Source organism: Podarcis raffonei, chromosome 13 (assembly GCF_027172205.1).
Source record: "Podarcis raffonei isolate rPodRaf1 chromosome 13, rPodRaf1.pri, whole genome shotgun sequence".
Taxonomy (NCBI): Eukaryota; Metazoa; Chordata; class Lepidosauria; order Squamata; family Lacertidae; genus Podarcis; species Podarcis raffonei.
In genome coordinates, this window is record NC_070614.1 from 2,563,033 (window position 1) to 2,587,450 (window position 24,418).

The 24,418-nt window shown below is 43.2% G+C and overlaps 1 protein-coding gene and 1 pseudogene across 1 annotated transcript in view; both read right to left on the reverse strand.

Annotated features, from left to right (window-relative positions):
• Positions 1 to 21,317, reverse strand: part of DDC (dopa decarboxylase) — a 46,866-nt gene extending 25,549 nt beyond the window's left edge. Inside the window, exons 1-5 of the mRNA XM_053361588.1 lie at positions 21,212 to 21,317; positions 7,731 to 7,947; positions 4,642 to 4,755; positions 3,929 to 4,048; positions 557 to 691 (exon numbers count right to left, since the gene is read on the reverse strand). Coding sequence (XP_053217563.1) covers positions 557 to 691; positions 3,929 to 4,048; positions 4,642 to 4,755; positions 7,731 to 7,931 — 570 coding nt within the window. The 5' untranslated portion in view covers positions 7,932 to 7,947; positions 21,212 to 21,317. The remainder of the gene's footprint in view (positions 1 to 556; positions 692 to 3,928; positions 4,049 to 4,641; positions 4,756 to 7,730; positions 7,948 to 21,211) is intronic.
• A 230-nt stretch (positions 21,318 to 21,547) lies between these two features.
• LOC128400273 (ubiquitin-conjugating enzyme E2 J2-like) lies at positions 21,548 to 23,433 on the reverse strand (annotated as a pseudogene).
• Between the last annotated feature and the right edge of the window lie 985 nt (positions 23,434 to 24,418).

Here is a 24,418-nt window from a genome sequence, read left to right on the forward strand (position 1 = left end):
CTCCTGTACAGGTGGAAGCATATCTAAGCCTCTTCACAGGTTTTCACATTTGCCTTTTGTGTGGAGCGGGGATTCTATATGCAGAAGACAACTTCTAAGGACTACCTAGTCTCAGATGACCCACCATAGGAAAGGCCCGTTCTGGTTGCTAGGGGCAGGGAAGGAAGGGGAAACTATGGCGATTCCAAGGACTTATGGAAAATAAGACAGAAGCAGGAAAACCCCTTGAGGGAGAAACAACAGCTCTTTAGGACTCCAGTGATTCCCATTGCCAGGTGTCCAAAGCTCTGACTTCACACATTGGCGAAAACACAGGCAGGTGGGAGCAGCCATCACAGAAATCGCTTAAAAGGGTGCCTGTACTTTTTGCTTCATGACTTTATTTTTAGCAGGCACAAAACTATATCTATATCTTTATATCTATATATCTATGTCTATACGAAAGCTCAGGGTTGAGGGCCGCTGCCTATGGATGTCACTGAAGGTCTTTGCAGGCACTGTGGCAGCTGCAGGTGCTGGGCTGGTGATTCCTGCTCCAGAGTGTCTCCATACTCACTTGGTCCGAGGTATAAGCCACCAGCCGGCCAATGACGTCTCCCTGAGTCAGCGTTCCGTTTTCTGATTGCGCCCGCTGGATCGCTTTGGTTCTAGCTGCAAGCAGTGCAACCAAGGTCGCTTCGCTGGCCGTGCCCTGCAGGGAAGGAGAGAGAGGGTCAGTTGGGCAGGACGAGCCAAGGGAAAGTGAGTCAGGACAGTGGCAGAAGAGAACATGGTGAAGATTTAGGGTGCTGCAAGCCAGGGGGAAGGAAGCACAGCCAGAAGCATCTCCTTAAACAGGCATTTCTTGTGGAAAGCAATTTAGAAACGGAGGAAGCTTCCCTCTGTGAGGCCAGAGCACACGTCCACCTGGCTCAGTATTGGCTCAGACAGTCTACACTGCCTGGCAGCAATGGCTCTCCGGGATTTCAGGCAGAGAGTCTCTCCAAGGCCTCCTTGGGGATGCCATCGTAGATGGAACCTTCCGCTTGTGCCTTTCTGACACAAAGACACACGTTCTTCTTCCACTATGGATTCTGCTCACCCTTGTGGTCTAGCAGCATTCAGAATAGCCTTGCACTCCACCCCCGTCTCTGCTGAACGGCAGCAGGAGGTTCCAGGCACTCCCCCAGGGTTGTGTTTCTGTGGGCAAATCAAGGTGCAGCAGAGTCTGCTGTGTCTTAGAAATATGGCTTATTCACACTTTTAAACCTGAATTTACGGAGAGAGAGTTCACAGCATCTATGTCCCAAGAGGGACTTGTCCTTCCCAGCAGCCCAGTTGCCTGATCCAGGCAGCCAGAATGACTGCTGCCCGCATGAGGTTGTGCCCACTTCCTGCTCCTTCTCCCCCAAATTCCTTTCTCCCCAAACCTCTGCTGGAAAAGGACAGTGACATCATGCTCCCTCTACAGCTGGCAGAGCCTGGGGAAGTTAGGAGTGTTATTCCCTTGCTAAATTCAGGAGTCTACTCTAACCATCCACTGAATGTAGAAATTATGGGGAGTCTGTCCCCACTCAAATTCACAACATTAGGAATTCCCTCTCTCTGCTGCAGACGTCTGGTTTGCTGACTGGTGCTCTGGTTTAGAGGGAAAGCACCCTCAGCCAGTTCCAGGAGGAGAAGGCCAGCAGGCATAGAGACATGGAACACTTTAAATGTAGTTAAAGTTAAGCATTTTTGAACACTATTGATTTCAGAGGCCATTAAGCACTTGCTTAAATCCCTCCCATTGAAATCAGTGGGTCTTAGCTGTGTAATTATGGCTGGATCAGGCCTCCATAAAATGTCAGAGTGGAGAAACTGAGGCGCCCCCATTGAATGCGCTGCTGGGAAAGATGGTTTTTATGACACACATACTAAGTAAGCTGGCTATTATACTTTTTACTTCACAGCAAGCAAGCAAAGGTTACCATGGTGAGGAGCCTCGAGAGGCGACAGGAGCATTGGTGAGTCAAACAGAGCCCCAAGCGGAAATTTCCTTTCGTCTTTGGATTTTTCAAGTGTCACCTTTGAGGCAGCAGGATAATTTCATATTGATTTGGTCCTTTAAGGGTAATTAAGCACCCATTTCCACAGGCCAATATTGCAATATTCATTTGATTGGCAGTCTAATATAAAGCCCATCTCCGTCATGTTCTTTCTTGTTTTTATCATTATTGATACAAGAATGAGGCAAGAAGACCAACACTACAAATTGCTTCATCTCACCAGCAGCACAGACACCACCCACTCTCAGTGCCCCCAAATTATAGTCCATCAAGAATTGTCAGCTTAAAAGGGCAGCATTTCCCATTGGCAAATAGGCATAATTGCTCATTGATCCTCAGCACAAAACTGGGGCTATGGTGGGGTGAAGTAAAACAGCATTTGCACCCTACATGTAAAAGCAATTCATCCTGACATTAGGCTTCAGCAGCTAGCAAGTGTTCAAGCAGTTATTCCAGTTTTAACACTGTGGAATTGGGGGCAAGGTCTGTGCTGATCTGTACAGTTCTAGAATTCCAACTAGCCATTAAAAAGGGCAAAGTTATTACAACCAGTGCTATTTTTCTAGAAAAGGAGGTGCCAGAACTCACCGCAAACACCTCCCTTGTTCTATTATAATGTCAACGGCATTGAGTTTCAGCAGAAGAAAAGCCCTCATTACAACTGTTTATCCAAATAGCCAGAGTAGCATCTAAAACATTTTAACAATTGGCTCAGCTAAAAGAGGGATAAGTTCTTCTACAACAGGTTGCTCTTCCCCTGAAGGAACAGGTGCATAGCTTGAGGATAACTCTGGTGCCATCGCAGGTGGCTTTAGGAACTAGGAGTGCTGATGCTCAGCTTCAGCAGGTGCACCATCTAGTGCCCCACCTGAGGAGAGAGAGCTTGGCTACAATCACCCACATTCTGGTAACTTCCTATTGTATTGTTGGTGTTCTTTTACATTGGGCTATCATTGAAAACCCCCTTCATGGATCACTGCCTTGCCATGGTGAAGGGGCTTGAATAACTCAGAGAAGCTATGAGCTATGCTGTGCAGGGCCACCCAAGATGGACAAGTCATAGTGGAGAGTTTTGACCAAACGTGATCCACCTGGAGGAGGAACCGGCAAGCCACTCCAGTATCCCTGCCAAGAAAACTCCATGGACAAAGATAACAGGCATATAAAAGTGAGTTTGAACAAAATGCAGGAGGCAGTGGAAGACAGGAGTGCCTGGCATGCTCTGGTCCATGGGGTCACGAAGAGTCGGACATGACTAAATGACTAAACAACAACAACAAAATCATTGAAAACAGTTTGGAAGCTGAATCTGGTACCAAATGTGGCAACCAGGGTACTAGTAGGGTGCCTCAGCATAACATCAATCTTGAACAATCTCCTGTCTTCTGGGCTCATTTTAAAGTCTTGATTCCTTTGCAACAACCATCCCTCTGAGGTACGTTTCACCCACAACACTGTTGTTGTTTCATTGTCATTGAAAACACACCTTTTTGCCTAGGATTTTGGAGAGGAAGGTTTATGAACTTTGTAAATTTGCGTCTAATTGGTTTAATTGTGTGTGCTTTAATTTTGTTTGTTTTAGGTGTATGCCACTCCACTAGGGACCTTCAGGTAAAAGGCAGGTTACATATACAAATCCATATTTCCATAGGACATTGTCCCAACTAGGTTTTCACAGGGGTAACCCGGAGTTTCAGGGATGGTTCACACAGGCATAGTGTCTTCATTCCTCAGATATCAGATGATGACTTGAAAGCATGATGACATGTCTTCTGCACCTTTGTGGGGAACCATTATGCCCATATAATATTTTCAAAAAAACAAAAATACATATCGGTTTCATTCCAGTTTGAACAGAACATACACCATGCAGAAACTAAGACCACAAGCTTCCAGCTTACCTGGATTACCCCACCCCCCTCTCCATCCTTCTCGGCCAGAAATGATGGTGGCAAATTGATCATCTTCCCTAGCCAATCCAGCATGACTGTCTCCAGCTCTGTGCAAGCTGGGCTTGATGCCTAAAACAGAGAAATGTGGTAAAAAGAAACTACAGGAGTGTAGTAGCTTCTCCTCAATATTTATACAAAGAGTTATAATGCAGGAAACCCACAAATATAGCATCCCTGATAGTTGGCCACACAATCTCTGCTTTAAAAGTCTCTCACAAAGAGAAATCCAGCACCTTCCAAGGCAGTCTGTTCCACTGTCAAACAGCTCATGCCCTGTCCTCTGGAGCAGCAGAAAATGAATCTGCTCCATCATCTATATGACAGTCCTTTAAATGTTTGAAGATGGCTATTATATCACTTCTTAACCATATTTTCTCCAGGCTAAACTCCTTCAGTCTTAATCTGCGTGTTTTAAAATATTTATAGATCTCTATATTAAAACAAAAACAAAAACCTGAAGTGGTTCACAACAATAAAACACAATAAAACCCTTGGGTCTCCATGGGTGCAGGAGCCATTGGTAGTGGGTGATAATTAGGAACACAAATAATTGGGTGTGGGGTTGGCATATGGACTGCAGGGTGAATTGCCTGCCTGGTGCAAAGGTTGCGCATGTCACCTGTCCCTAGGTAGCCCAGGAGAGAGGAGTGGAACACACTTACCCATGTAAACCCAATACACCCTATGCCCCCAGAGAGCATGTCAGCCAGAAGAGCAGGGAAGGAGTTGGCCGTTGGGTAGTAGGCAAAGAAGTAGGGGCTATGCCAGTGCGTCACCTGCCGGAAAGACCAGAAGCAGGCATACATCAGGAAAAGAAGCTGGAGTAAAGAACTGTTTTATTTATTAGATTTCTACACCACCCTTCATCCAAGGATCACGGGCGCTTTACAGTTCAAAAACAAATAACAACAAACAGAACAATACCCCCTGCAAAACACAGGCCCTTGATTGTTTAATCAGCCAATAGCCTGGAAGAAGGAGGACCTCAGATGAAGATTACAGAGTCTGGGTTGGTTCATATCTAAATCTAAATCTAAATATCTAAATCTAAATATCTAAATCTAAATATCTAAATCTAAATATCTAAATCTAAATCATCTAAATCTAAATCTATCTTATATTGCGTATAAATTTACTACTGACTGTTGAGTTTATATGGACTATAGGGTGCTGGGTATCATAGCTCTGTGAGGAGTAAACTACAGTTTCCATTATCCTTTGGGGGAAGTCATGTGCTACAAATGTATGCTGTGGTAAAGGTAAAGGGACCCACGACCATTAAGTCCGGTTGCGGACGACTCTGGGGTTGCAGCGCTCATCTCCAAAAATCCCTCCCCCCATGTGCTGCAAATACATCCTTTCTTTATCTCAGTTTGAAACCAGAAATGCAAAAAAAAACCCCTACAAATTGCTATATGAAGCGCATTTGGTGCTTCTGGGGAGAAGATCTTCAGTCTGATATTTGAATGAAAAGGGCAGTTATTACAAAGAAATCCAGGAAATGCCAAGGGCTTGAGAAATGGAGACGCTGACCACAGACCCCTGTGAGGCAGACTGGTGCTTTGGATGAGGCAGCAGAAGCTGTTTATCTTGATCAGCCTGTGCAATAATACTTAAGTCAGTGACACATTCTGAAGAGATTAATCAAATGTGACCCTCCTTCAGGCTATTTGCAGGATGAAGCAAAAGAGAACAGTCTGCAAAGAGGCGGATTATGGAGAAAGTCAAAGGGACAATCACTTTCACACTCATTGGCTCTGACACCAGCTCAGCATAGATGGCATTTTCTATATTGGAGTTGGGGGAGAGAGGCTGGGTTTGTGCCCGCTGACCCTCCCGTTCCTTAATTTACCTGCTTTCCATTCACTGAAGATCATATCTAGTAGTGAATGATTTATGGATTTCCCAGGGCACTCTGACATGACTTGCAGTCTCTACGCTGCCTTTTTCTGGTACTGGATCGCAAAATTGGAGTATGACAGATTTCATGTGCTGAGGCAATTTCTACAGATATGGAAGAGCCATTCTCATATGGACAAGTCACTACTGATCAGAATTATTCCCTCAAGAACTTTGTTACAGCTATTTATAAATTAATTCATATTGGACTTGTCCACATTTGAACATTATTTGTTAATCCACTTTCCCCCCTTCAAATTAGACTGAAGTAGTCCACACTTACATGTATTTGATGTATTTGATGTTTTTTGCCGTTGTTGCATGTGAATGGTTTAATTTATTTTTCCCAACATTGCCCCCTTCTCCCCCTGAATTTTATTACAAAGATGGCCATGTAGCCATTTTCTTAATTTGTCAACAAAACTGGATGTAAGAGGACACCTGTTTGGAGAAACACTAAGAGGCTCACATTTCCCGCATTGGTAGCACCATAGTGACCTAGAGATTAGTTGCATTGGATAAAGTCCCGCTGCACAGAATAAAAACATTCTGGATCTTCGAAGCCTTTGGAAACCTTTATATTGTGATTTGTATTCTGCCATGTCTAGGTTCCAGACATTTTTATACCACAGATATATTTGCAGACTCTGCAAAGTCTTCCATTTTTCTGCTGTGGATAATCTTAGCCATGTTACCATTTTTTATTGCAATCTTTGAGTAGGGCTATCCCACATGCAGTATATTGAATTTGTAAATAAGGAACTACTTGGGTCTTTCACATTTGTACCAGCAGATACAAATATTGTACAGGTTCCCTTTTCTGTTTGTCCTCGTCTTCTGATTTCATACTCTCCAACATTTCTCGGATGACAATAGGGATGTCCTATTCTAATAATAATAATAATAATAATAATAATAATAATAATACACCCGCCCATCTGACTGGATTGCCCCAGCCACTCTGGGCGGCTTCCAACATGTATAAAAACATAACAAAACATTAAACATGAAAAAACTTCCCTATAGAGGACCGTCTTCTAAAGGTTGTACAGTTACTTATCTCCTTGGCTCGGGGTTCGCATATTTCCAAAGCCTCCAACTTTTCTCCTATGAAAGTAGGGACTTCCTAATGAAAAGCGGGACATTCTGGGATCAAATCAGAAACCAGGATGGCTTCTGTAAAGCTGGGACTGTTCCTGGAAAATAGGGACACTTGAAGAGTCCGTGATTTGTTGATACCATTATGCTGATTGAGGACCAACAGGTCATGTGCATGGATAGCGATGCACACACCTTGGGCGTTCTCTTGTTTTTAAATTCCCAGCCCAGGAAGGGTGCAAAAGCACAGAGTCAGGCAATTGTAAATACTCAGCACTCTATTTGCTTGTGTAGTTTTCTGGTTTGGGACATATCTGAGGGAACTACACACATACATATACATATACATATACATATACATATACATATACAGCTACAGTCGTCCATTCAGGATCATGCCAGATATAGTCATGAGCATAGCTGGAAAGGAAGTTAAAGCATTGAGGAAGTAGTGAATTTGGAAAGGGAAGTAACAGAGAGTGACAACTGATCCACCCACCCAAAACCACCACAGCTAATTGTCTGAGGCTCTAGGTGGAGTGGTTCGTGGCCTGATTTCTCCCAATTTAACAGATTATCCCTGTGTTGGGAAAACTCAAATTTACAGCAGGAAAGCATCAGGACTGCTGTTGTCTGAGGCTGAAGACACATGTACTGCACAAATTAAATGAGAATGCAAACAGCTGTAAACATACAGTAAACCTCCCATGTAGACAAGCCCTTTCTTTAAAGCTCATCTGCAGTTTGATCTTACCCCAGGCATAATGATCTTTTCAACATCTTTAAGGATATCTTCAAATCGCTCAGGTTCTTCAGGAGCAGAATCTGGGATGTGAGGCCTCAGGTACCCGGGCTCCACATCAGGATAGACCCGTCTTTTCTCTATCGTCTCCAGGTAATCTGCAATATAGTCCACCATTTCTTTTCCTCTTTTTCGGAACTCTGTGGCATCCATGTCAAGATTTCAGACTCTAAAAGAAACAAATTGGCATTTTAAAAAATTGCACACCTGGAATTGGCCAATTTTCCACCTAAGTCTGATGCATACAAAAATCAGGTTGTCAACTACTGTACTGAAAAATACAACAACAAAAATGATCCCAGGGCAGAGCCTGGAATCAAAAGGAATGGAGTCAGAAATGTTAAAGCTATCAGGGAAATTAATTCAACCGGGAGAGGGGTTGAATTAAAAAAAATTCAGTGCAATATAGTCTCATTCAAAACAACAAGTTGTATACTTTTTAAAGTAATGGGGTCCCCCCCTAATAGTATTGCAGTCAATCATACTGCTGCAATAGTTCTTGATCAAGATTCTAGTGCTCATGCATTCATTCACTCAGAAGTAAATCCTGCCCTGTCCCAGTTTTACTGCACAAAGTTACATGCAATGCCCCCCCCCGAATACTCCGAAACGGAATCCTAGCGACAGCTACCTCCTTCACTCAGTTCTGGGGCTTTAAAGAAATAGGTTGCTTGCTATATCTAGATGATACACAGGAAGATAGCTTAATTACAAATGTGGGTAACTTATGTAGAAATAATCCTCAATTTACTATTATTTTATTTGTTATCCATTATTATATAATAGTGACCCATTATTATATAATAGGTAAAGGTAAAGGGATCCCTGACCATTAGGTCCAGTTGCGGATGACTCTGGGGTTGCGGTGCTCATCTCGCTTTATTGGCCAAGGGAGCTGGCGTACAGCTTCCGGGTCATGTGGCCAGCATGACTAAGCCGCTTCTGGCAAACCAGAGCAGCGCACAGAAATGCCGTTTACCTTCCTGCTGGAGCAGTATCTATTTATCTACTTGCACTATGACATGCTTTCGAACTGCTAGGTTGGCAGGAGCAGGGACCGAACAAGGGGAGCTCACCCTGTCGTGGGGATTCGAACCGCTGACCTTCTGATCGGCAAGCCCTAGGCTCTGTGGTTTAACCCACAGCGCCACCTGCCTCCCAGTTATTATATTATAAAGGTAAAGGTACCCCTGCCCGTACGGGCCAGTCTTGCCAGACTCTAGGGTTGTGCGCTCATCTCACTCTAGAGGCCGGGAGCCAGCGCTGTCCGAAGACACTTCCGGGTCATGTGGCCAGCGTGACAAGCTACATCTGGCGAGCCAGAGCCGCACACGGAAATGCCGTTTACCTTCCCGCTGGTAAGCGGTCCCTATTTGTCTACTTGCACCCGGAGGTGCTTTCGAACTGCTAGGTTGGCAGGCGCTGGGACCGAACGACGGGAGCGCACCCCGCTGCGGGGATTCGAACCGCCGACCATGCGATCGGCAAGTCCTAGGCGCTGAGATTTTACCCACAGCGCCACCCGCGTCCCTTATTATATTATAGCTATCCACTATTATCCATTTGTTAAATCAGATATCTCTGTTAGATTGTAAGTGGTTACACACACACACACACACACACACACTTTATTTATTTATTTAATAAAAATTATATAATGTTTGATTGGAAAAAGCACACAACTCAAGGCAGTTTACAAAAAGAATTAAACAATAAAAGTATTGGCAAAAAGAATTTAAAAATAACCATTTAAAATATTTTTAAAAATTAAAATCAGCTATAAACTAAAAGCAAAGTGAAACAGAAATCAGTCTTCTACCTATCTGGGTAGGTTTGTCTAAACAATAATGTTTTTAGCTGGCACCATAATATCAAACGGCATGGAGTTCCAAAACATAGGTGCTGCAACACTTAAAAGTTGATTTCTTGCGCACGTAGAATGGGTATAATGTGGCACATGTAATAGCTGAAAAGGGCTATTGTTGCGCTGGAGTTCTCTGGCTTTAAATCTCACCGAATCCTGGAACTGTTCCTGCAGCGAGGGCATTGTGAGTTTTGCAGAAGAAGTGGAGTAAATTGGGGTAAAGCCCTTTGGGTTTTTATGAATTAGTGGTATATAAACAAATGAACTAAACTTTGGGGCATCTGTTGGACTTAAACACCTATGCTCAATCAGCCTGTCTAGGTGTGTAAATAAAGCTCGTATCACAAAATACCAATAAGTCTTCAGTGACCTCCTTTCAAAGGAACTGGGCTACACATAACAACATAATGTGGAAGAAGGGGCCTTTGGCCTGAGCCATAAGAAGTCTAAGTGAAACCATCAATTGGGTCAACTATCCCATCTCTGGGGCCAGCTAGAAATGTATTAAAATGCTAGAAGTGTACAAGGTACTGAATAGTCATTTCAGTCTGATCCTTTAGAAAGTTAAGAACAAGACTAACTAGCCAAGTATTCAATGCAATTCAAGATTGCATTGAATGTATATATGAAAGTTAAAAATCATCTTGAAAACAACATGGCTAACACAAATTACACTGAAAGGTCTAATGGGAAAAAACATATATACTTTTGCTTTAGATGTGTTTAACCATATACAAAGAGAGAAACTGAAATGGAGTAAATATCTTCATTTAGAGTATCGAAATGGTGAGATGTGACTGGAAACCCGATTAACATTAATATGAAAGAAAACTTGCAAAAGATAGCTCCATTGGTACTTGATTCTCCTAAAATTAAAGCATGCCTATTTTTCTGCAGCATGATAATTCTTGGTGATCTCATCTACTGTCTGGACATCTCATGTACTTTTATTGACATTCTTTGGAAGCAAATTTTGGAAATACTGAAAGATAAGGCAGGTGCTCCTGAAATATAGTGTTACTGGAATATTTAACAGATTCTATGGCATGTGTAAATCCTGAATTAGTAGTTTGCTTACTAACAACTGCAAAAATATGAGCTGCTTTTTACTGGAAATAACTGAGACATAATCACATTTAAACAAATGGTTAAAAAACCCAGTCTGGGCTGTAACTGACTGAGCTACTGTAACAGAAGAGAGCCAAAGAACAGACACATTGGGACAGATTTGCTGGGGAATTAATTTCATTTACTATGCACCGAAAGAGTAAATTTCAAGATCAAATACAACTTTATGCATTATTTTCCCCTTTGAAATCAATAACTATACTACATAATTATCTTGTTTGTTTTTAATGATATAATACAATTTAACAAAATCATTTAAAATAACTGGCGGGTTTATGCCCTACATTAATACTAACAAAAATACTAATAAAGTTTGCTGAAACTCCCCCCCCCCCATAATTTTTATTTTTTCCCCCAAATATCTTAAACACAATACAGCTTAACAATAGTATTCTCCTTAAAATCTATATCTTATCCGAATTAACTTCCCTCCACCCCTCTTCTGGCTTTTAGACATTTATAGACTGTATATATAGTAAACCCGCTCAAGTAAGTTTGCTGAAACTTTGTATTTGTCATTTTCATTTAAGTAAGGATGGGTTCTGCTTCAGTTCCTATAGAATGGATCCTTTAAGATCTGTTGCTTATTTCTAAGAATTAAGTGCCTGTTTTAGCCACTTCATTGACTGTCAATGCAGCTAACCAGTATATTTGCTTTAATATAGAGACTGAGTTACATGAACAGTATTTATATTTTGATGCCAAAATATTATACTGAAGACATGTGTTTGCAGTAGCAGTTTCATGTAATGCACATAGGATCAGCACCTTTCAAGTCTATTTTGTCATATTATGCAACCTCAAACAGACATGCACATGCCAGGTGTATAAAAAAACAGCATGACACTTTTGACATGTTAATAAAAAATAATAATTGATATGTGTATCTGCACACGCATGCATGTGTGCCATTTACTCTCTCTACTGACTATTTCAGTAAAGTCCTGGGATAGTGTACAATTAAATGGTGCATTAAGGTGCCATTTCTATACTATTTAAGCTTAGAAAGTTAGGACTTTTACTTACTGTTGGTGAGCTTTTGTCCTTTCTCTCTCTCTCTCTCTCTCTCTCTCTCTCTTACCCGTCTGCTTTCTTTGTGACAGTTATAAAGACCAGAGGATGCAGTTGCTAGTTTATATCTACAGTATCCACTTTCCATGAGCCAATCAGAAGATAGTGCTTTGCATTTTAACATTCTGCATGTCACACACCCCTCCCTCTCTGCATCCATTCATTCACAAACACTACTTTAAATATCTTTAGAAAACACTGCTAAGTATTCACCCTAAATATATCAAGAAGATTTCATTACTATTGAAGCCACTACAGCAATTTTTATTTACACATCCGTGCCACAATTACTGAAGTAAACATTTGGCACTGACAGAGTTTTGTTACAGTATGTCTAGAATATGCCTCTCTGAGCTTTGTTGGGTACACATCAGTGAAAGGCTAACCTGTGTACACACGATTATTGCATGCAGTGAGCTTTAGGAGAGCTGCTTTTAATACATGTGTGTGGAAGAACTGAAAGCAACCAGTCAACAAAGGTCATACAACCCTCAACTTGAAAAGGCATTGTTGAAATACATTGTGGACGTGTTTTCTCTATTATTTATAGGGTTACAAATTTCAGTTAACTTGCTTTATCAGTGGCACAGAGGAGGGCTGGATTATGCCTGAAATAATCACTTCAAGGTTTACTTAAGGTTGCTTATCAAGTACTTTGACCTGCAAGATAGCTAGTGCTGTGAAAATTGTCAGGTGGAGATTAAGAAAACTATGGAGAGGCAGCATGGTGTAATGGACAGAGTGATGGGCTGCCAGGATTCTTGGCTGTGCAGACATGTGCATAAATTGTATGGTGTGTATGTGCTAGCAGATCTTGCAGCTTGGGTAAATTAGATTAGAATAATCACATACAATTTCTGAAGTCTCTGGAGTTCAAAGGCTTTATTCATGCAGGAACTATTTACAGGATGAGCGGAGATGTGTGAGAGAAAATAGCAGATATCTTGTCTCAACAAGTTGGGAGAGAGCAACAAAATGGACCAGCTTTTAAGGGTGGAGTTGATTTTGACAGGGAGCTGCAAACAACATCCTTCTTAAATTGTGGTGCCCAGAAGTAGACACAAGACTCCATGTGTGGTCTGACCAAGGCAGAATATGTTACGATATAGAAGCAATGCAGCTGCGAGCTGCTAGCTTGAAAACATCACATGATGTTGGGACTGTCCGTGGGAAACAGAGGGACAGTCAATTCACAGTGCGAAGCACCGGAATTAGCTCAGAGTGTAATATGAGCTGTACAGGAAGTACAGGAAGTGTTTGCTACTAGACTGCTGGAGTTTGAAGAGAGCAGTCATGTTTTTTTGTAATGCTGCAAAGACAGAAATAAAGGCATGAAAATAAGTTTCTGTCTATCTCTTTCCCCTGCCAGGGGGGGCAGGAAAGAGGGGGGGGTGTTCTTCTCACGCTGAGAAGGATCGCCTATTGCGACCTAGCCTGGATCTTGCTGGGGAATGCAGCCAGGGAGGTCAACAGGAGATCAAGCCGGGTGCCTGGGAGAGTTGCCAGTTTCTCCTGATATGGGCTTGATTCCCGACAGAATAGAGTACAGTGGTACCGCGGGTTGCATACGCTTCAGGTTATAGACTCTGCTAACCCAGAAATAGTGCTTCAGGTTAAGAACTTTGCTTCAGGATGAGAACAGAAATCGTGCTCCGGCGGCGTGGCAGCAGCGGGAGGCCCTATTAGCTAAAGTGGTGCTTCAGGTTAAGAACAGTTTCAGGTTAAGAATGGATCTCCGGAATGAATTAAGTACTTAACCCGAGGTACCACTGTACTACTATTATTTCCCTTGACCTGAACACTATATTTCTGTTGATGCAGCCTAGAATAGCATTTTTAAAATAAAAAAAGATTTGCTGCTACATCACACTGTGGACGCATGTTCAGCTTGTGGTCTACTAATACCCCTAGATCCATTTCACATGTACTACTGGCAAGCCAGGTGTGTCCCATATTATATTTGTGCAGCTGGTTCTTCCTGCCGAAGTGTAGAACCTGACATTTGGCCCTACTGAAATTCAATCTATTAAGGTCATCTTGAATCCCAAGTCTGTCTCCTGCGGCATCAGCTCCCCCTCCCAGTTTGGTGTCATATGCAAATTTGATGAGCACCCCTTCAATTCCTTCATCCAAGTTGTTTATAAAGACATTGTCCAACAATGACCCCAGGACACAACCCTGCGGCACCCCACTTGTCATTTTTTCCCCAGGATGAGGAGGAGCCATTAGTTGAGCACTCTTTGGGTTCAGTCAGTCAACTAGCTACAAATCCACATAACAGTTACCTCACCCAGCCCACATTTTACCAGCTTCTCTGCAAGAATATCATGGGAAACGCTTTCGAAAGCCTTACTGAAATCAAGATACACAATGTCCACAGCATTCCCCTGATCCACCAAGCTTGTAACTATCTATATATCTATCTATGCTGGGTCTTAGTAATCAGCCTCCTTTTCTAAGTGTTCAAAGACCAACTGTTTAATTATCTGTTTGAGGACCTTTCCTGGTATCAACATCAAGATGACCAGTCAGTAGTTTTCCCCCTTTTATTTTTTGGGGGTCTGGGGGGAATCTCATTTACCCATGATCAACCCTCCAAGGGCTGCTTGTTGAAGTGCAACAGTGAGCATGGCCTCTCTTTTTTAAAGGATAGATGTGGAGTCTTAGAGGACCACAGAAAAACATTTCGGCATCACAGCGTTGTAGCAGGGACCTATAGGAACAGTTAGCTTTAAAAAATTACATTTTAATTTTTAAAACTAAATAAAACTTGGAAACTTTTTTTGGGGAGGGGCTCAAACTGCAGGCTACAGTGACACCCATAATTATAAAACATTAAAAAATATTGTCAGCTCTAGGCTTCTAGCTGTGATTTTTTTGGAATGTCAAGTGAGTCTATGAAGTATTTTACAGAACAATATAATATAAAAGCATTATATGTTTTGACAAGACTATAAAGGTTGCTGCATAGATTATGTAATTTATATTGTGCTATGGTTTGGTCTAAACCACAGGGTCTAGGGCTTGCTGATCAGAAGGTCGGCGGTTCAGATCCCCACGACGGGGTGAGCTCCCATTGCTCGGTCCCTGCTCCTGCCCACCTAGCAGTTCCAAAGCACGTCAAAGTGCAAGTAGATAAATAGGTACCGCTCTGGCGGGAAGGTAAACGATGCTGCTCTGGTTTGCCAGAAGCGGCTTAGTCATGCTGCCACATGACCCGGAAAAACTGTCTGCGGACAAATGCCGGCTCCCTCGGCCTATAAAGCGAGATGAGCGCCACAACCCCAGAGTCGTCCGTGACTGGACCTAACGGTCAGGGGTACCTTTACCTTTACTCTATGCTTTGGTATAAATGTATATGTATTCTAATGATTTTGTAGGTATCTCAGTTCAGTCATTTACTGTTTCTCTAAAGCTGCTATCTGGCAATGGAAGCATAAGTTCGGGGCATCATTTTGGATGCCATCTTGAACTGTGGGCTTCCAGTTCCATAATCAGTTTGTGAGTGGGTGATGTTCAGATTGATCATTGTTAACTTAGTCTGGATAAGTGGATTTCCCTTATTAATTGTTCTTTTTTTTCTGTAATGAAAATGTGTGAGTGTGCACACACACACAATTTTAATTTGGAATTGGTGACAGAATTACATTTACTTTCAACAAAGTCATCCCTCTTTTGATGTGATCCCAGTTGATCTAATTTTAGATTACCTGTTAAGTGAGAAAACAAAAGAGGAAATTGGGTCCCCTGAGCTAAGCTCATGTATGTATAATAAAGGCAGAAATCCTTTTTCATGTGGTAAAAACACCAAAAAGAAAATTCAGATTTAACGTACTCAACAGTTGCAAAGATCAAAGGATCAAAGGACTTTTCAGAGTGAATAAACTACAAATAAATCTGAAAGTGTAATGTGCCAGCAAAAGGAGTAGCAAAAGCTCAAGGGCAGGCCATAGACACAGGGAACCATTTGACATAGTCCCTACTTGCCATGGATCTTGCCTTTTCTCTTTCCTTTAAGGCAGGCTGAGCACAGCTCTTAATATTGTGCTTCAGGCTGCAGAGACTGCAGAGTCCCGCAAAGGAGTCCTGCTTGAGGCAGGGGGCACTTTCCTTCCCCACTAACCAAGACCTGGATAGATTGAAGCTAGAAATGTGTGCGCCTCATTCATTCATTCATTCATTCATTCATTTTACTGCCTTCTTCCTAAGATCACAGGATGGTTTAGAGTATAAAAACATAAAATAACAATAACATTAAAAAACACAATGAAACAATAACTCCGATTCAGTGATTCCGACTGGGGGATTCAGAGTGGGAGGCTCTGGTGTGTGTATAAAATAGCAGTGCAATTAAGGTGAATGCACAGGGAAGTGTATGAGAAGAACTGAGGTAAATGTTAGGGAGGAATGAGCTTAGAACGTGGGCGAATGAATGAGTGGTGAATGAAGGAGAACTTAAAAGGGAGTCTGAATGTTGGGGGTGAGACATATGAGAGCGGAGTCGGGGGGGGGGTGAGAGATGGTGGTGGACGTGATTTGGCAGAGCCCATGATTTTGTACAGGATCACTATTACAGTAGCCGTTTTTGTGTATCCAATAAAGTAACAAATAAGATAAAGAAAAGCTGAAACCACACACACAAAACCCTTGCTTATTATTTCTGTTTGCTAAATTAATTGCATTATACCGCAAGCCTCATATTTGGTTATGCTGGGGTGGGATATTCAGATAAATGTTATCTGTGGCAGCGGCAGGAATACAGGGGAATTATTGACATGCCCGTCCAAAACCTAGCTCAGAGCTGTACAAGTTGCTCAGAGTGGGAAGGTGGGGCAGGGGAGAGCCAGAGGACCCCAGAGCGGGGCAGGTGTGGGGTGCTGGCACAACAGGCACCAACTCAGCTCAGATCATTTTGGGCCTGATCTAACCCGATTCAGACCTGGAATCAAAAACAAAATTCAGAAAACCAAATCTTTAGTTCTCCCACTGATTTGCCTCCCCAGAAGTGAGGCAAGTTCACCCTATATTTTTTTTAAAAATGTGGTACTGTAGTTATATTTTGAAACACAGAGCAGACAGCTAGCCACTTAAGATTCAGGCAAAAAACACATCAGGGGAAAAACAGGATTATGAAAGGAATCTTGACAAGTAAAAATCATGCTGAAAATCCCAGCTGAGTACATGTAATTTCCAACAAGCATGTTACGGGAAACATTGCTAAATTATTAAATGTTTTTTGTTTGTTTGTTTTTGCCTTAGCTGTTAGAATTGAAGAACGGATAGTAGATGGATACCAACATTAAATATACATTTCCTAGAGGAATGAAAGAATACTGAAACCATCCTGGATCAGGCCTGGAGAAGAGACGCAGAATAGGAAGGAAGCAAAAACAAATCAAGAATGAAGTGTACAACAGAGCAGAAACTGAATTTTGGAAGAAACATTTCAAATAACAGCCAAAGAGAGAGAAAATATCCCAGATGTGTGATGTACTTTCAAGAGCTGTGTACCAATTCTTGACATATCCCAGATCCTGCATCACAAGAACATAATATCCCATCTGGTCCAGCATCCTGGTCTCCCAACCAGGTACCTGGTGAAACTGGGGAGCAGAAGATGAGCACAAGAGCAACTCTCCCCCCTCAAGATTTCCAGGGACTGGTCTTCATTGCCGCCTCCAACTGCGGAGGCAGAGCATAGTCATTCTGGCTAGCTGCCATCGATAGGCCTCTCCTCCTCCATGAATTTGTCTAATCCTCTTTTGAGGCCATCCAAGTTGGTGGTCATCACTGCAAGTGCCACTGTTTGACTATGCGCTGCATGAAGAAGCATTTTCTTTTGTCTGCCCTAAATCCTAAATTGAGCTGGTTTTGATGAGAACCAATAAACTGAGTCTGAATCCTGGCCAGATGGAGGCACTTTGGGTGGGTGGTTCCTGTGTCTGAGAAATTGGCCAGTTGCCTGCCCTACTCTCCCTGAAGGAGCTTCTGTGGGTGCAACTTGCTCGCTTGATGTCCAAGTAGCCTCGGCAGCTAGGAGTGCCTTTTATCAGCTTTGGCTGGTACCACAGCAACACCCATTCCTAGACCAGGATAATCTGATCACAGTAATCCAGTCACTGGTAACTTGAATACACTCTGTGTGGCCATCCCCTTGCACTTGGTAGCATAACAGCAACACACTGCAGTGTAACAGCTGAGAGGAGTGATATCCTGTCAGCATATTACACCACTGTTCAGAGATCTGCAATGACTGCAACTGGTTACTGGGCCAATTTCAAGGTGTTGCTATTACTATATAAAGCTCTTCAAAACTTTGGACTAGTCTAACTGAAGGGTCACCTTACCCCCTAAATGCCCACACCACCACTTCAATCTGCAGGATGGGCACTTTCACATTTGCTACCTAATGTCTGTTCCACACCTGCAAAGAATTGATCCTTCCATAGTGCAAGGTAATCTTGGGTTCAACAGAGAATGAAATTCAGGCACACACACACACACACACACACACCACTCTCTCACTGGTTGCCACGAAACGAATAAATAAATAGAGTGGCCTTCCTTCACTCTGAGCGAGGGAAGGCGTCCTTTGATCAGCCAGTGGTGCAGGGCAGGAGCCTTCATCTCCCCATCTCTGCTGCTCTGCTGCACAGCACACACCGGCTCCCTGGAGGCAGGCAGGCTCAGAACAGGCAGGTCAGCGGTCCTGAGCGATTTCCAGGGTGAGTCTCTCTCTCTGTGTGTGTCCTCTTGCGCACCCTCCTTTTTAAAGAGGGGTGTCCTCGTTCTACACGATTTCACTTACACATGCAGGGTAACCTCCATGAATGTCGGGGGAAGCTTGTGTAAGGATGCGCAAGACTGACATGAGTCAACGGATAGGCCATATGCACAATGCTCACTTGCCCTGCATTGCTCAGCCTCTAATAAATGTAGCCCATATCTGAATTCTATAGCATTATGGAAGAGCAGCTTCGTTAGCATATTTAAAGGTTTGGGCCTCTAGGACTATATATGGCAGATTTGCCAAAGTTTCCTTTAATGATAAGGCAGTGTCCTTGCAACCACTAAAGAGCTTGTAACAGTCCAGATTTTATCAAGGGGTCAGAGAACACAAAATTTATATAAGGCAATTTCCTAGTTGATCCTTAAGAGACAGTTCTAAACAACTTTTTCGAGAGGTCTAATAAATCTATTGCTCAACAGGTAACAACATATCTGAATGTTCTAGTATCTTTCAGACCTCCTGGCTTGCTACCTGTAATCATAAATAATTGGTGGCTGTGATGTGTACTTTACTACAATCATTCAGCCATTAAATAACCATGTTATTGATTGAACCAGTTGGTTGATAAAGAAAGGTAAATGTAGCAGACATTGTAATGCCACCAAGCTTAGATGTTAACTACCAGTAAGACTGACAGAAATGGCATGTGTCTTTCGAGCTATGGTTTAATTTAAAGATTATTTGGTCAACAGAAATCTGCATGTTTGTTGCACGAGAATATGCCAACTTACTTCTTCCTGCAACCTCACTTACTTACAAGCCGACTTGTGTGATTTTGTGATAGCTTGGGCTATAAGAAATGCCAGGCCTTTGTTTCCTTTTCCTATTCTCTGGGTGAATAAAGCAGACCATCTTTACTTATAACACTGCCATGTTTGCTTCTCTGTGTTACCATACCCCTGCACAGACAGAGGAACTGGAAGAAATTTACTGCAAACTTACAAGAGGTAGACACAGTTATTATTAATCAAAGAACATGTGATTTATCTTGAATCAATTTTTTTAAAAGCAGGTACCATTTCATTAATTTGACTACCAATGTGATGCAGATATAAGGTAAATAAAGGTAAAGGACCCCTGGATGGTTAAGTCCAGTCAAAGGTGACTTTGGGGTGCGGCACTCATCTCGCTTTCAGGCCGAGGGAGACAGCATTTGTCCGCAGACAGCTTTCCGGGTCATGTGGCCAACCAGTGGCGGAGAGCAGGCAGGGGCAGGGCTGGCACACACCCCGGAGGCGGGGGTGCCGCCCAAAGGGGCGGGGCACGCATCCTGGGGTGGGGCATGCTACCTGCAGGGGTGGGGCATCCAGCGCAGGCGCACCCCACTGGGATCGCGCTGCTGGGGGCAGGGTGTTCTCCCCGCCCCCTCTTCCTCCACCAGTGTGGCCAGCATGACTAAGCCACTTCTGGCGCAATGGGACACCGTGATGGAAGCCAGAGCGCACGGAAACAGCGTTTACCTTCCTGCCGCAGCGGTACCTATATACCTACTTGCACTGTCATGCTTTTGAACTGCTAGGTGGGCAGGAGCTGGGACAGAACAACAAGAGTTCACCCCGTCACAGGGATTCGAACCGCCAACCTTCCAATCAGCAAGCCCAAGAGGCTTGGTGGTTTAGACCACAGTTCCACCCGCTCCCCAAAACCAATATGATGCGTATGAATATAGTATCCTTTAGAACTTGTGCATGACTATTACACAAGCTTTCAGTGAAAATCCCATATGTTTGTAACAGCAAGGCACCAATTTTTCAGTTATTTTTCAGCCCACAGTTATTTTTCAGCCCACCTTTCCTTTAAGGAGTGCTGTGCGGCATACATGGTTCTTTAAAAACGCAAGCTTTAAATGCACCATCACGCTGTGTCTTTATCAGAATACTACAAAAATCAGTGCATTCCAAAAGGCTCCCACTTTATTCTTAGACTCAGAGAAGTTTAAACAGAAATCAGAAGGCATTCTAAATAAATGCTCCAGCGATTTAATGCTCTTAGTTATAGATGAGGCCACCCAAGAGGAACGGAGATTGGAACTAGAGATTGCGAATTGGAGAAGAGTTTAAAGGGACAGGTAGACGATAGTGTTTGGCAAAATAATATCACAGACATTGAGGAAATTTCAAGATAAGGTCAGGGCTTATAAAGCCGGGAAGTTCAGCCATGATAACTCAGAGTCCAATGTATACGCGTGGTTCAGTCAAGGCATTCAGATTAAGAAAAAGTGTCATGGAGGGATGGTAGCCCGGGTCTATCCAATATTGCATTGGGACATTCAGTGTATGTTATACATTTGTTATATACAGAGTTGTGTTTGACAAGAAAGCAGGCAGGCAAACAAACAGGGTTGATCACAAATATATGGATCATTTAAATCAGCATAGTGTTTTCCAAAGATTTGATTTTAAAAAGGCAAACATGTTCAAGAAAGCAGCATTTATTAAACATGCTCTGATCGTGCAAAACAGTAGCCTTGAAAACATGGTATCAAACCAGTTGATTACAACAGTGCAGAGTTTACACTTTTCAAAAGCCTGGTACAAAGGTTAAGATTCCCAGTCCTGTAACACATTCGTTTTTACTTACTTTTTCCTTTCAACTTTCAGGTGTTTTGGATAAAGTATATAGCACCATGCAGAGTCCTGGAGCCACAAACAAGCCGATTCAAGAAAATAAGATTTTCAGGGGGCAGTAAGACTCTATCAGTCTCATCCACAAGGAAGCACACCAATCATTAACCTCTGCCACATGCAGAAACTCCTCCCCCCCCCACATTCTCCCACGCCTTCAAATCATTTGATCTGCTGTGCCTACAAGAAACATGCCTTATAGATGCAAATGATATTCAACTGCAAAGTTTTAAAATAGTGGTTCTTCCAGCTTTTAAACACATGTACGTATGGTAGGGTATGGTAGGGAAGGTCAGGCCTCCCCCCTTTCTAGGGATAAGCAAATAGACATAAAAGATAACAGGCACCCAACAGATAATGAATATATTCAGACAGTATTAGCAAATATTCCTAATACCAATCCAGTTAGCTGCTTAAATGTCTACATGTCTCCTAAATCTACAAACCACCATGCTAAGCAGCTCTGGTTTCTAATTAGTGATTTCTAATTAGCGTTACAATATAGAACATCGAGGAACTATTTCCAAGGCAGAAGTACTGCTGTGGGGGCATTTTAACACCCAAATTGATGAAAATAACGTGGAGATGAGTAAAATTGGGGTTTTTAAATCCCCCCTCACTTCACTATCTTAATCTTTCCTTTTTTAAAAAAGAGCAATAGCTCTTTGTGAAGAAAACACCTTTCTCCCCGGGTGCAGGACACACGTTGCTTTATCAAGTGTGCCCCTTTTTAAAAAATGCTGAGCATCTTGGCCTAAGAGTAGACGGAGGTCTTCAACAGCCGAGCACCAGCACATGAAGTGAGGGCAGATGGGGCTGGGCATTTGGAAAAGGGGCAGGCAGCTCAACTGCTCCTCTACCCTCCCCCTTTGTGTTTCCTCTACAAACCGCTTCACCCAACAGGAAGGTCCAAGGCGTGATGGGCAGCCGAAGGAGTCCACAAAGACCAAAAGGCGGAGGGAGAGAATGCAGAGGCCAGATTCGGAGGCTTATGCACCCTCCCCCCCCCCCCCGGCATGTCATGGGGAACCCCCTGGTGTCTCCAAAATGTGCAAATCCAAGTGAATACTGAAAAAGAGCTGAAGAATTCCAGAACTGATCCTGAGGTAAGTAAAAACAAAGCAACAATGCCATTTTGCAGGCAGGGAGGGAGACATAGGCAGGAACCTTTTTCCTCTTGGCTAGCTAGCCTGTTTTTTAAAAACAGGAATCCCACCTGAGACGCAGCTCATTTCTTTTCCTCCTCTGTCCCAAATTGCATCTGCTCCAATTTTTTTAGGGTGGGTTTTTACCCCTCTCTGCACCCCCAAAACTAAACTCATGGGCCAAACTTTTGTTTTTGCCTGTCCTGTACATTGCTGCATTTGTCCCAGAGTTTGGAATAAGATACCTAGGGAGACCCATATGCTTTTGTTTTGTTTTCCTGCCGCTACCACTAATTTTGGTCTTGGACCCGGGAGGGATGCCCCTCCTCCTGCGCTCTGCTCCTCGGAGCATCCTTTCCCATGCGGCCCCAAACGAGTCCGCCCAAGCGCCGCCCAGGAGTCCATGCTTCCGACTGGCCTGCTGGAGGCCGGGGTGCTTGTTGGCAGCCTGTTCTGGAGGTGGTGGGTTTCCCCACCAGGGTTGTAGAGATCTTTTGTGCCTTCGGTTTCTGCTTGATCTCCTTCACCACATCAGGGAACGCCTTTGACATTCTGCAACAGAAGCTGCCTTTTTGTGAACTCTGACATTTCTATACTGCCCAGAGTGGGACCTTTTTCAACCATAAAACTAAGAAGGCCTGTTAAGATGCTTGAGACTGACCACGTGTCCAGGTGGAAGTCGGTGATTTAAAGACATATCCTCGTATTGCATTTAAATCTTCCGTTCGGTGTTATCATATAAATACTAAGAGGTTTGAAATTCTCTGGGGAAGATTAGTTTCCTGTGATAATAGTCACCTTCATGCGGTGTTGTCAAGGCGCTGTTTGCCCCATGCTCCTGGCTGCATACCGTAAGGTCACAAATATAAGCTGCACTTCAACTTTTCACAGTCGGAATTTGGGGGGAAAGTGAGGCTTATATTCAGGCCAATATGGTATATAAAGCACTAGATCTTTTTTAAATGTGCAGGTAGTCCTGTTTGAGCCTCTGGGAGGCTGTTATGGGCGCTCACTTATTACTATTTCTGCCCATCTCTCCCTGCGCATCCTTGGGGCGGGACAAAAGGGACAAAGAGAGGAGCCAGCACCGCTGGGGGGGTCCCTCAGGCACTCTTTCTGCCGCCCCCACCGCTGCTGCCCAGCCCTCCTAAAATTGTTATTTTAGATTAGGATAATACTAATGTCCCTGCTAGATCTTTGCAGGATAGATTCATCAACAAAAATGGGCACTTTATTGTATTTGCTGGTATTTATTCAATCCAAAAACTGATCAGGGAAAAAAGATCTTGGGGTCATGGCTCTGTGAAAATGTTTACCCACTATACAACTACTGCGAAAAAGGAAAAAATTGTGTTGGGAATTGTTAGGCATAAAAAAATAAAACTGCCCCTATACATCATTTATGGTGCAACTACATAATAAAAAACTATTATTATTATTATTATTATTATTATTATTATTATTATTATATCTATACCCTGCCTTTTACCCTCAGAGGACAAATGAGACGTACAGTTCTAGTGACTGCACCTCAAAAAGAAGATTGTAGAGCTGGTAAAAGCTCAGAAAGGGGCAACCAAAACAAACAAGGGAGTGGTGCAACTCCCCTATGGAGCATAGAGTTGGAAGGGGCCTGAGGATCATCTAGCCCTACGGCCCGTGGGCAGGATTTGGCCCAATCGCCTTCTCAATCCGGCCTGCGGATGGTCCAGGAATCAGCGTGTTTTTACATGGGTAGAATGAGTCCTTTTATTTAAAATGCATCTCTGGGTTATTTGTGGGGCATAGGAATTCGTTCTTTCTTTTCCAAGATATAGTCCGGCCCCCCACAAGGTCTGAGGGACAGTGGACCGGCCCCCTGCTGAAAAAGTTTGCTGACCCCTGATCTAGTCCAACCCCTTCCATTGCAGGAATATGCAGTTGTCCAATACAACGGTACTTCAGGATGCAAACAGGATCCATTCTGGAGCCCCGTTCGCATCCTGAAGCGAACGCAACCCACGTCTGCAGGTCTGCAC